The sequence below is a fragment of the Mytilus trossulus genome, chromosome 3 (genome assembly GCF_036588685.1).
Source record: "Mytilus trossulus isolate FHL-02 chromosome 3, PNRI_Mtr1.1.1.hap1, whole genome shotgun sequence".
In the NCBI taxonomy this organism is placed as follows: domain Eukaryota; kingdom Metazoa; phylum Mollusca; class Bivalvia; order Mytilida; family Mytilidae; genus Mytilus; species Mytilus trossulus.
In genome coordinates this window covers 73,731,458-73,743,900 of record NC_086375.1, presented here as the reverse complement: position 1 = coordinate 73,743,900, position 12,443 = coordinate 73,731,458, and the positions used below count along the sequence as shown (strand labels likewise).

The 12,443-nt window shown below is 32.8% G+C and overlaps 1 protein-coding gene across 1 annotated transcript; it reads right to left on the bottom strand.

Annotated features, from left to right (window-relative positions):
• Positions 1 to 6,411: 6,411 nt before the first annotated feature.
• LOC134712371 (phosphatidate cytidylyltransferase, mitochondrial-like) lies at positions 6,412 to 11,090 on the bottom strand. Its single transcript, XM_063573856.1, has 2 exons — positions 10,990 to 11,090; positions 6,412 to 7,809 (listed from the first exon to the last, which is right to left on the bottom strand). Exon 2 carries the CDS (start codon positions 7,508 to 7,510, stop codon positions 6,473 to 6,475), a length of 1,038 nt encoding a protein of 345 aa, XP_063429926.1. The 5' UTR covers positions 7,511 to 7,809; positions 10,990 to 11,090; the 3' UTR covers positions 6,412 to 6,472.
• Between the last annotated feature and the right edge of the window lie 1,353 nt (positions 11,091 to 12,443).

Here is a 12,443-nt window from a genome sequence, read left to right as displayed (position 1 = left end):
ACCATTATAGGTACGGCCTTCAACACGGAGCCTAAGTTCACACCATAGCCTATAAAGGGCCCTCACCATTAAAACCATTCTTGATGAAAACGAAAAAAACAACGGTCTAATCAATATAAAAAACGAGAAACGAGAAACACTTATGAACCACCTGTCACCCACTAAACATCATATTTCTGACTTAGGACAGGTGCAAACAATTGCAGCAGGATTACACTTTTTAATGGTACCTAACCTTCTCCCTTTTCTGAAACGGTAGTATAACATCATAAAATAGAGACACACTATAAAATCTCAATTGGAATGACTTAACTTTTACCAATGGTCCTATATGCAGCCTGTATTCTTACATGAACAGTTGATAAAATATTCTAACCAGAGGCGGATTTTGCATTTTTAGTGGGATGGGATGGTAGACTTTCCTCATATGCAGTTTCTATGATAAATGCATGTTTGTCTCTTTTGGGCAGTTGCCAATCATACCACATCTACTTTTTTATATAGACTTTAACAACCATCACTCAAAATTCTAATGTTCTTTTGAAGTTAACAACACGATTTTTCGCCTTTCTTTCCGTTTTAAAGGAGCACTAGCTACGATATATATACAAAAATAAAGTATGATTTTTTTTAGATTAATCATTAATTGAATTGGAATAATGAAATAATAATTTGCTTTTAGCAATCAATTTGCTTTAATTTTGTTGAAATAAGCGATTATACATAATTTTTGACGGATTCACTTGCAAGTGAATACGTCATCATCATTCTAACCGATATTCATGTGAACTCAATTTAACCCCCTAGCTAGATACTGACAACGCATGCATTGTACGTAAACTGGTTATTTAAAGAAACAAAATGTCAACAATGAAAGTGAAACTACGGTAAATCATTTGATTACTAATTCGATCCACATAAATCATTCTTATACGGTTAAAAACAATAAGAAACTTATATTTTTAATCTATAAATTCAAATCAAACAGACCTATAAAAATCCAATTGCACGTGCTGGTTTAACCTATTCATATCTTTATTTGTGTTTACATCGCTTATATGGTCATCTGAGGTCAAATCGATGGTTAATTAGATGGCATCTGGATTTTAATACACACGAAACGAACCTACATATCATCTACCCCATGCTACGTAAACTGTTTATTTTAAACGTTTGATAGATTGGATAAATGTTTTACATTGTTATTAATCAAATGTGAGAATTTGAGTCAAATTGGTGACCATGAATTTGACAGCTAGTGCCCCTTTAACAAGCATTATGTTGGCATAAAACAGGTTAAGCACTTAGCGTTGTCTGACAAGATCCTGTTATAAGCTCCCCCCTTCACTATCATAAATCCTCTCGATGTTTCAATACTTAGTATATATCATTTATATGTACCTATGTTCGAATTTTATCAACAGCGACCATGTTTGATGATGATTTTTCGTTTTTAGATCACCTGACCCAAAGGGCCATGTGAGCTTATGCCATTTTCCGATGAATCAAACATCCCATTGTTGGGTTGCTGCCACTTAATTGGTAATTTTAAGGAAATTTTGCAGTTTTTGGTCATTATCTTGAATATTATTATAGATAAAGATAAACTGTAAACAGCAAAACTGATCAGCAAAGTAAGATCTACAAATAATTTAATATGACCAAAATTGTCCTTTAATGACAGTTTTTCACAATTTGTTCATCATATTTGTAACTTGCTAACTTTAAAAAATCTTCTCTAAAACTACTCAACCAAATCCAACCAAACTTCAACTGAATGAGCAGTAGGGTGTATAAAATAAAGTTTGTGTTTTATTTTCTATTTCGTCAAAAAACATGGCCGTCATGGCTTAAAATAGAACACAGGGTAAAATGCAGTTTTTGGCTTATATCTCAAAAACTCCAGCATTTAGAGCAAATAAGACAAGAAGTTTAAGTATTTATTAGGTCAAGGTCTACCTGTCCTGAAATTTTCAGCCGAATTGGGTAACTGGTTGTTCAGGTATAATGCCCCTGAATTGATGATTTTAAAGAAATTTTGCAGTTTTTGGTTATTATCTTGAATATTATTGTAGATAGAGATAAACTGTTAATAGCAAAAATGTTAAGCAAAGTAAGATCTACAAATAAGTCAATTTGACCAAAATTGTCAATTGACCCCTTAAGGGGTTATTGCCCGTTAAAGACTTTTTTAACAATTTGTTCATCATGTTGACTTACTTTAAAAAATCTTCTCCTTTGAAACTGCTGTATCAATTTCAGCCAAACTTAGGCTAAATGAGTTTCAGAGTATCTTGTATAAATTTTATATTTTATTTCCTTGTATGTCAAGAAACATAGCTCCTATGGCTAACATAGAACATAGGAGAAAATGATTTTTTTATTTTGCTTTTGAAGAAAATAGGACGATTCAAAGAATATTTAGATAAATTGAAAAGCCAAAATAATCATTGATGAGAGATTTAACCAAAAAAATTCAGGTGAGCGATTCAGGCTCTTGAGAGCCTCTTGTTTGATGTGCGTTCGAATTTGTTTTCTCTTTTTTTATATATAGATAAGATCATTGGTTTTCCTGTTTAAATGGTTTTACAATAGGAATTTTTAAGGCTCTTTATAGCACACTGTTCGATGTGAGCTAATGTTCCGTGTTGAAGACCGTACTTTGACCTATAACGGTTTTTCTTTTACAAATTGTGATTTAGATTTGTCTCATACCACATCTACTTATATCTATAAATATATCCATCACAATTAGGTCAAGGTCGCAATGAGGCCAAGGTCAGATAAACATGCTCACCTTATAATTATTGCATACACCAAGTTGTCCTATTGCTCATGATAATCGAAAAACAGACCAAAACACAACCAGATGCTCCGCAGGGCGCAGCTATATACGACCACAGAGGTTGAACCCTGAACGGTTGGGGCAAGTATGGACACAACATTCTAGCTGGATACAGCTCTAAATTTGGATTGTGATTAAATAGTTGACACAGCATAGGTTTCTGACACAGAATTAATTTGGTCTAATGAACTTAAAATTTTTGTTTTGCCTTTGAGCAATTCACTATGCTGTTGAATATTAATCCTCTCAAAAAAATGTTTGAAGAAATTTCTTTTTAATTATGAAATTTAAATGAGAAAAATTGATATAATAATTTTGGATTCTGATTTGAACCAACTTGAAAACTAGGCCCATAATAAAAAATCTAAGTACATGTTTGGATTCAGCATATCAAAGAACCCCAAGAATTCAATTTTTGTCAAAATCAAACTAAGTTTTATTTTGGACCCGTTGGATTTTAATGTAGACCAATTTGAAAACAGGTCCAAAATTAAGAATCTACATACACAGTTATATTTGGCATTTCAAAAAACCCCATTTATTCAATTTTTTATGAAATCAAACAAAGTTTGATTTTGGACCAGCTTGAAAACTGAGCCAATAATCAAAAATCTAAGTACAATTTTAGATTCAGCATATCAAAGAACCCAAAGGATTCAATTTTTGTCAAAATCAAACTAAGTTTAATTTTGGACCCTAATGTAGACCAATTTGAAAACGAGACCAAAAATTAAGAATCTCCTAACACAGTTAGATTCGGCATATCAAAGAACCCCAATTATTCAATTTTTGATGAAATCAAACAAAGTTTAATTTTCGGTACTTTTGGGCCCCTTATTCCTAAACTGTTAGGACCAAAGCTCCCAAAATCAATACCAACCTTCCTTTTATGGTCATAAACCTTGTGCTTAAATTTCATAGATTTCTATTTACTTATACTAAAGTTATGGTGCAAAAACCCAAAAAAAATGCTTATTTGGACCCCTTTTTGGCCCCTTATTCCTCAAATGTTGGGATCAAAACTCCCAAAATCAATACCAATCTTCCTTTTGAGATCATACACCTTCTGATTAAATTTCAAAGATTTCCATTCACTTATATACTAAAGTTTTGGTGCAAAAAAGTTGATTCAACTACTATTCTATACAAAGAAAGATAACTCTAATTGATTTCTATTTACTTAAAAACCAAGAAAAATGCTTATTTGGACCTCTTTTTGGCCCCTAATTACTAAACTGTTGAAACCAAAACTCCCAAAATCAATCCAAACCTTCCTTTTGAGGTTATAAACCTTGTGTCAAAATTTCATAGATTTCTATTTACTTAAACTAAAGTTACTGTGCGAAAAAAAAAAATATGCTTATTTGGGCCCTTTTTGACCCCTTATTCCTAAAATGTTGGGATCAAAACTCCCAAAATCAATCCCAACCTTCCTTTTGTGGTCATAAACCTTGTGTTAAAATTTCACAGATTTCTATTCACTTTTACTAAAGTTAGAGTGCGAAAACTAAAAGTATTCGGACGACGACGACGCCAACGTGATAGCAATATACGACGAAAATTTTTCAAATTTTGCGGTCGTATAAAAACTAAACATTGCCCAATGGTTTATGAAAATGAAATAAAATTCTGATTAAACCTGCAAAACTGGCATGTACCCTAGCCATCATTCCATACACCACATATAGTTGTCCTATAATTGCTAACCGTTGACTTGGGTGACATAATTAAGTGACTTCAACCTTGATCACTGATTCATGAAATAAAGTCGAGGTAAGGTGACACAGACACTTGTTTCTATCCATTGGAAGACCCACTATCAACGTACATTTACTCGTAAATGTACGTTAATGGTGGGTCTTCCCACGGATAGAAACAAGTGCCTGTGTAAGGTGAACTATGTCTGACGGACATGTTGACATTGCAATGAACCCATATTATGGGCCATATAACAAATATAGTTATCTTATTACTCAAAAAGCGAGAAATTCACACGACATTTTTTTAAGCAACAATAAGGTCAAGGACAATAGATCTGTGACAGACGGCAACTTCGTAACATAAGGTATTTGCTTACATACATGGAGTAAATTAAAGCACCTAAGTCCTCTCCCTTCTGGAAAATAAAGCTTTATAAAATAACTTACATCACCACTGCTGCTAGATAATCATACTGCAACTTTTGTAACAGGGAGTTAACCCTCCACCTTTTTTTTAATTAAGTAATAGTTTGCATGTTTGATGATTGCTCATCTTTTCCTCTCGATTTCAATCCAGGCAAGCTAACTCCAGAATGTATCGCCTACTTTACTAATCATTGGTAATCTGTTTATAGTCCTAAATATAATGCTTAACTACAACTATAACATAAACTTATCTTAAAATGATCCACGAAAATGAGGTCAAGGTCATATAAAACAACCAAAAAATACTTGTACAACTTACAATCATTCAAAACATTAAATATAGTTGACATATTACTTATAGTTTCTAAGAAATAGACTTAACTAAGAAAACTGAACATTGACTAATGAACCATGAAATTTAGGTCAAGGTCAGATGAACCATGCCATGCAAACATGTATAGCTAACCATCCTTCCATACAACAAATATAGTTGACCTATAACTTAGTTTAAGAAACACAGATCAAAACACAAAAACTTAAAACAAACAATAAACCGTGAAAATGAGGTCAGGGTCAAATAAAACCGGAGAGACTGACATAAACATCATAAAATGATTCCAAATACCCAATATAGTTGACCTATTGCATATACTGGTTGTTCGACCCTGTTAAAATAAATAAATAAATATAGTATTAGAAAAAAAGACCAAATCTCAAAAAACTTAACTTTGACAACTGAACCATGAAAATGAGGTCAAACTCAGATGACACCAACCAGTTGGACATGTACACCTTACAATAATTCCATACACCAAATATACAAGACCTATTGTTAAATATAGTATCTGAGATATGGACTTTACCACAAAAACGTAACCATTGTTCACTTACAAGGTACCCACATACCAAATATAGTTATCCTATTACTAAAAATAAGAGAGAGATTAACATAACAAGAAGTCAACTTTTTTCCAAGAAGTCACTGAACCATGAAAATGAGGTCAAGGACAAGGAACATGTGACAAACGGAAATTTCGTAACATAAGGCTTCTATATACATATACAAAGTATGAAGCATCCAGGTCTTCCACCTTCTGAAATATAAAGCTTTTAACAAGTTACTTAACATCACCACTGTCTGATCACTATTCTTAGTTATGTTGAGCTTTCTGCGACAAAAGTGGCAGGCTTGACCAAAAAAAAAAACACACTGTATGAAGTGTTTTTGTGTTGTAGACAGTTGTCTATCTTCTCTTTTTTTTTACTATTAGATTGCCAACTTTCTAAGCAGAGGAAACTAGTATATATTCAAAATAATCAATGTCTTTGTAGGAAAGTTTTAGAATAAGAGTTCAACTATGTTTTTATTCTTATCCATACTGCTATTCAAATTTATTTATTATTCGAATCTTCATTTATATTAATCACAAACATATAAAAAACAAAAAAAGATGCATTTATTATAACTGCACACAAATATACATGTGATATAAATTTTGTACTATTTCTTCTTGTTCCCTTTTAACATTTTCTTTACTTTTTTTAAACTATATCTGACAGACTTGACTATCCCGGCCGTAAGTATAGTTTTAATGCTCTGACCCCAGCTAGAATTGGTGACAATTTGCTGTATGCTTCTTGTTACATAGTCATCACAATGACTCTCGTGAGCCAAGTTCCGTATAATTTCCTCCATGTCTGGTAGTCCACCTGATCGCTTACGTAGTACCACCATATTGACGTGTACGGACTTTGGCAAGAGATTCAGGTGATGGAATTGTGATACATGTGTTGGGTACTGTTCTAGTCGACTTTCGTCTTTATGCCAAATCACATGCTTTTCACCCTCTATTATTTTCTCATACAACTGCCTAAAATAAGGTAGGTTGGGTTTAACAATATTTGACACTTTATTTTTATCTTCTCCAAATTGCATTCTGAAATCCCCTGAATAAGATAAACTTGTTATTTTTGTATATAACTCTTCTTCAGTGAATGATTCTGGAAGTAAAAGCAGTGCAGCATGCATAGCACTTTGTAAATTAATGTGCATAGCAGATAATAAATGTTTATTTGTTGGTATAACTAAAAGTTTGACAGGCTTGTGAAGTCGGCCACTCACATATAGTGTATCCCAGTCAAGTAAATCTGTAACGAGACGATCAGTACTTATAACACCATACTTAATTAATGTTCCTTCATGTTGAACTAGAGTGTTAAAATATATTCCTGCTCCATAATTATCCTGAATTTTTGCAATTCTTTTTGCACCAAAAAACCTGAGAAATGAGTAATGTTTGGGATACATTTTAATGTTTTTGTGATGCCATTTATGAGCATCATCAACAACAAATATATAATCCAGCATGTTTTGACTCATGTCGGCATGTCCTGTCTGTTTAAAAACACCAGATCCATAGGCAAAAGCCATTTGCATTCCATCGTTTGGGAAACTGCCAATAATTCTTTGATGGACATCATCACGCTTCACTAAAGTGGATGTCCAGCGTACAATAGTATGAAAATTTAACCTAATCATCTTATCAAAGTTTCAAATATTTCGCTTTTATTTATCTTTTCTTTAATTGATCGTCTACAAATATACCCATCTTTTGAACATCTTCCATTTTCAACATGTCCAATTGTTTTCTACCCTGTCTTATAAGGTACTCTATACGTAATGTTTCAGTACGTGGAATAATGGCGTTCTTTTTAAATTGGACTCTTACATAACTGTCAATTCCAGGCTTCTCTTTACCAAGCTTTAAAAATTCTCTATAAAGTAACAAAACCTCTTTTTGAATCTTACTGTGACGTATCATGCTGATTGATCATCACCTACAAAAAAATATATAAAATTGAATTCTCAAGTCATCAAAAGGACAAAATGAATAAAACTTGCAGATGCTACACATAACTTCTGTTTAGGAACATTCTAAATATGTTTTAGACAAATTTGAAAAATACAACAAATATCACAGCCTAATATTATCAATGATCAATCCATCAAAATGGGGTCATGGTAATATATCTATGAACCACAGCTATACTGTTGTAGCGGGGTAGCTTCCCCTTAGTACAGTTTGAACTTATATAGCCAGACTTAATCAACTGAGCTAGGGAATCGATTCTTTGGCTCAGTGGGTTAAAGCACTGACTGTCACCCAGACGACCAGGGTTCGAATCCCGGTGATGACGATATGAATTTGTAGAGTAGATACGTGCTCTCTGTTTACATTTGGCGCCCAACTAAAATTTCCACAATGGTTATCTGGAGTATAGCCAGGGTTTGTGTTGTTAAGAGTCATATATGAAGATATGATGACTCTAATGGTGGGGGAATAGTGTAGCGGGATAGCTTCCCCTTAGTACAGGTAGAACATATATAGCCAGTCTTAATCAACTGAGCTAGGGAATCGATTCTTTGGCTCAGTGGGTTAAAGCACTGACTGTCACCCAGACAACCAGGGTTAGAATCCCGGTGGTGACGATATGAATTTGTAGAGTAGATACGTGCTCTCCGGTTACACTGTCATCAATCTAATTAAAAACCTATCTCTCATGCTCCCTTTTTCTGTTTTTACAGAAAAAGTAATGGTTAAATTTTGGTGTGACAAATTTTGGCACTGCAGATAAATTATTTGTATTAAAATATAAATAATAAACTGTAATTTCGATAATGCAAATGTTGAAATGAAAATAGCAACACTTTAACAGGCAAGTTTTGCAAATATTCAAAATTGTTGAGGCATACCTATGCACAGGCACTTGTCTCAAAAAAAAATATTCCTATATACCTTAATATAACACAAGGTACTTAACTTTTTTTTTTGAAAAATTACACCCAGTCCCGAATTCCTGTTATTTTTTTTATTTCCTGGTTGTCAAACCTACTTAAACTCAATATGCCGTAAATCTAAATTGATTTATCTACACAATGGTATATGACACGACTATCATTGTTGTCAGGATCATTAGTCATGTTAGTAGCAGGCCTCAGAAGTCGGTCAACGGGATGTTTTTTTGCATTCATCTCAAACTTTGGCAACACCCATATATGAATTTGTAGAGTAGATACGTGCTCTCCGGTTACACTGTCATCAATCTAATTAAAAACCTATCTCTCATGCTCCCTTTTTCTGTTTTTACAGAAAAAGTAATGGTTAAATTTTGGTGTGACAAATTTTGGCACTGCAGATAAATTATTTGTATTAAAATATAAATAATAAACTGTAATTTCGATAATGCAAATGTTGAAATGAAAATAGCAACACTTTAACAGGCAAGTTTTGCAAATATTCAAAATTGTTGAGGCATACCTATGCACAGGCACTTGTCTCAAAAAAAAATATTCCTATATACCTTAATATAACACAAGGTACTTAACTTTTTTTTTTGAAAAATTACACCCAGTCCCGAATTCCTGTTATTTTTTTTATTTCCTGGTTGTCAAACCTACTTAAACTCAATATGCCGTAAATCTAAATTGATTTATCTACACAATGGTATATGACACGACTATCATTGTTGTCAGGATCATTAGTCATGTTAGTAGCAGGCCTCAGAAGTCGGTCAACGGGATGTTTTTTTGCATTCATCTCAAACTTTGGCAACACCCAGCCCTTTTGTAATTTTGTACTGGTTTCTCATTGGTCAATCGTCTGGCTAAAAATAAATGTGGGAAATTTTGGTCAATCTATAACTCTACATTAGTGTCGTTGTGTACACATGTGTTTCATAACAAACTTATTTGGGTTTGTTTCACATAATCTGTAAAGAATTTACAATAAAGATAATAATTCATAGTCAGAGGGAAGCTGACAGTTTTTATTCTAATAATTTTTATAACAATTCAATCACTGCGGGCTGGGTGTTGCCAAAGTTCGAGACGAATGCAAAAAAACATCCCGTTGCCCGACTTCTGAGGTCTGCTACTAATGATCCCGACAACAATGATAGTCGTGTCATATACCATTGTGTAGATAAATCAATTTAGATTTACGGCATATTAAGTTTAAGTAGGTTTGACAACCGAGAAATAAAAAAATAACGGGAATTCGGGACTGGGTGTCATTTTTCAAAAAAAATAGTTAAGTACCTTGTGTTATATTAAGGTATGTAGGAATATTTTTTTTGAGACAAGTGCCTGTGTACCTATGTCTCGCTTTTTTACTCTGTCAAACAAGATAAAAATAGTGTGAAATAATTTTTTTCAAGTGAAAAAATTCTTTGAATGTTTTATATAAGTTACATGTACGAACTTTTGATTGTCTATTTGATTTTGTCGTCAGTTTTGACTTTTCAACTCTTTACATAACATGTACACTTTCTCACAATCTTATCAAACAATGTTTTCCTATTTAACTAAATGGTTGTATGGTAAATCTGAATGCAAATATATTTGCTGCAACTAAACTAATGTCTTCTATAATGAGATGATTGAAGCTGTTAATTTTTACCATAATATTTATGTACACTTCCATAAAAAAGTTAATCGACAAGGTGCAGTTATTTCAATGGGCACTAATTGTGCCCCTTTAATAGCAGTCAAGATTGTGCAAGTACTTTTTTCGAATCACAGATTATGACCAATCTCAGTAAAGACCTGTTAAAATTGCATTTAATTGATGAATTCAACAAAACACTTGCAACTTAACCTGATTATCATAAAAGGTATTTTTTGGTTGAGAAAATACATAATAAATAGCATCACATAAGTGTCCAACTGCACTTGGTTCTTTCAGATGGATTGTCCTTTTTCTATTATAACAGTATAAATCATATACTGATCTGTTGAAAGTCGACCACCATGCCTTCCTATGACGCCCCTGTAAAAAAAACAAAATAGCCTTGCCAGACGTCATAATTATTTGGACTAAATGCTAAAAATTAGGGACATGTAGTTTGACCCCCCTCCTATTTGAAACGGCTGGATCCTCTCCTGGAGAGCGTGATATCTACCCATCAAATCGTGTCAAAATGAATACTTTTCATTAATGGCTACGTTAATACTCTTACATGTTTTGAGGTTTGATCTTGAACAAGTCACAGCCAAAGAAAGGGTCAAATCACAAATCATGAATTTAAGCTAAGGGGAGATAATTTATGTCAAAATCAAATACGGTGAAGATATGCTATAAATCCGGACAGTTTCTTAAATAAATGTGGACACACTAAAATGTCTCATCATTATGAGATAGCGCCATCATAGCCTAGGTTTTAAAGGGGCACTAAACTGGTCCGCCGTTCTATCTACAGCTTCGCACCGTCAGTGTAGCGATAAATGAACACAACAGGGGTCCAGTTTAAAGGGGCACTAGGTGTCAAATTCATGATCATGATTCATCGATTTGACTAAAATTAAAATCCTCATATTTGATGTATAACAATGTAAAACATTTATCTAAAATAGAATAGAATAGATCAATAGAATAGAAGATTTTTATTTCCCAAATTACAGGGCCCATAAAGGGCGTAAAATCAGATACAATTGATTTACATATAATTGGTAACAACAACAATAATAGAGGCATATACATGTATATTTGGAATATAAGCATTGGCCAGAATCAAGCTGTGAATTAAAGAATAATAAAATTACATTATGTATGTATTTATTCTCAAATCATTTACTTGACTTAGTGTCAGTGTTCATACCTGATCTCCTTAATTCAAAACAGTCACAAATATAACAGCCCAGTTTTTCCATAAGAGTAATATTTTCTTGGGTCAAGAGCCATAAAAATTTAGAAGATTTATTTAAATTTATAAAATTACACCAATTGTTAGAAATGTCTTGAAAAAAAGCATCCCTTTGAATATCATAAAGAGCGCATTTTAATTAAAAAAAGAAGCAGTTAAAAGTCTAGAATAAAAAAAAAACCTTTACAGGTAGGGAATATGCGCTCGTATGCAGATTCGTGTCGTGTGTAATTCAGTCTAGACACCATCTAATCAACTATCGAGTTTACCTCCGAAGACCTTCGATGGCATACAAGTGATAAAACCATAAATATAGGTGTAAAAAGGTTAAAGCGAACTCTTGTAATTGGAATTTTCTAGGTCTGTTTAATTCATATTATGGACTAAAAATATATGTTAATCATTGTTTTTAGCTGTATAAGAAAAAAAAAATTTGTGGATCGAAAAGATTATTTACATTTGTTTCACTTTCAATGTTGACTTTCTTTTCCTTTACTGACTAACAATACATGCACAATTCATGCGTTATCCATCTCTAGCGTAATGGATAAATTGAAGTTCACATGAATACTGGTACAATTGTAGACAATTCATCATCAGTGTTTCTTCGCTTATTTTGACATAAAAATGAACCATACTGGTTGTTAAAAGCGAAATATTATTTCACTATTCCTCTTTCATTAATGATCGAACAATACAAATCTTTGTTTTCTTCTCTTTTTTATATATCTCGAGAATCGTAGCTAGTGCCCCTTTAAACCCTCAGTTCA

What these genes read in the sequence shown, in the direction of transcription:
- LOC134712371 (XM_063573856.1), bottom strand. Translation starts at nt 7,510, where the DNA reads ATGATTAGGTTAAATTTTCATACTATTGTACGCTGGACATCCACTTTA.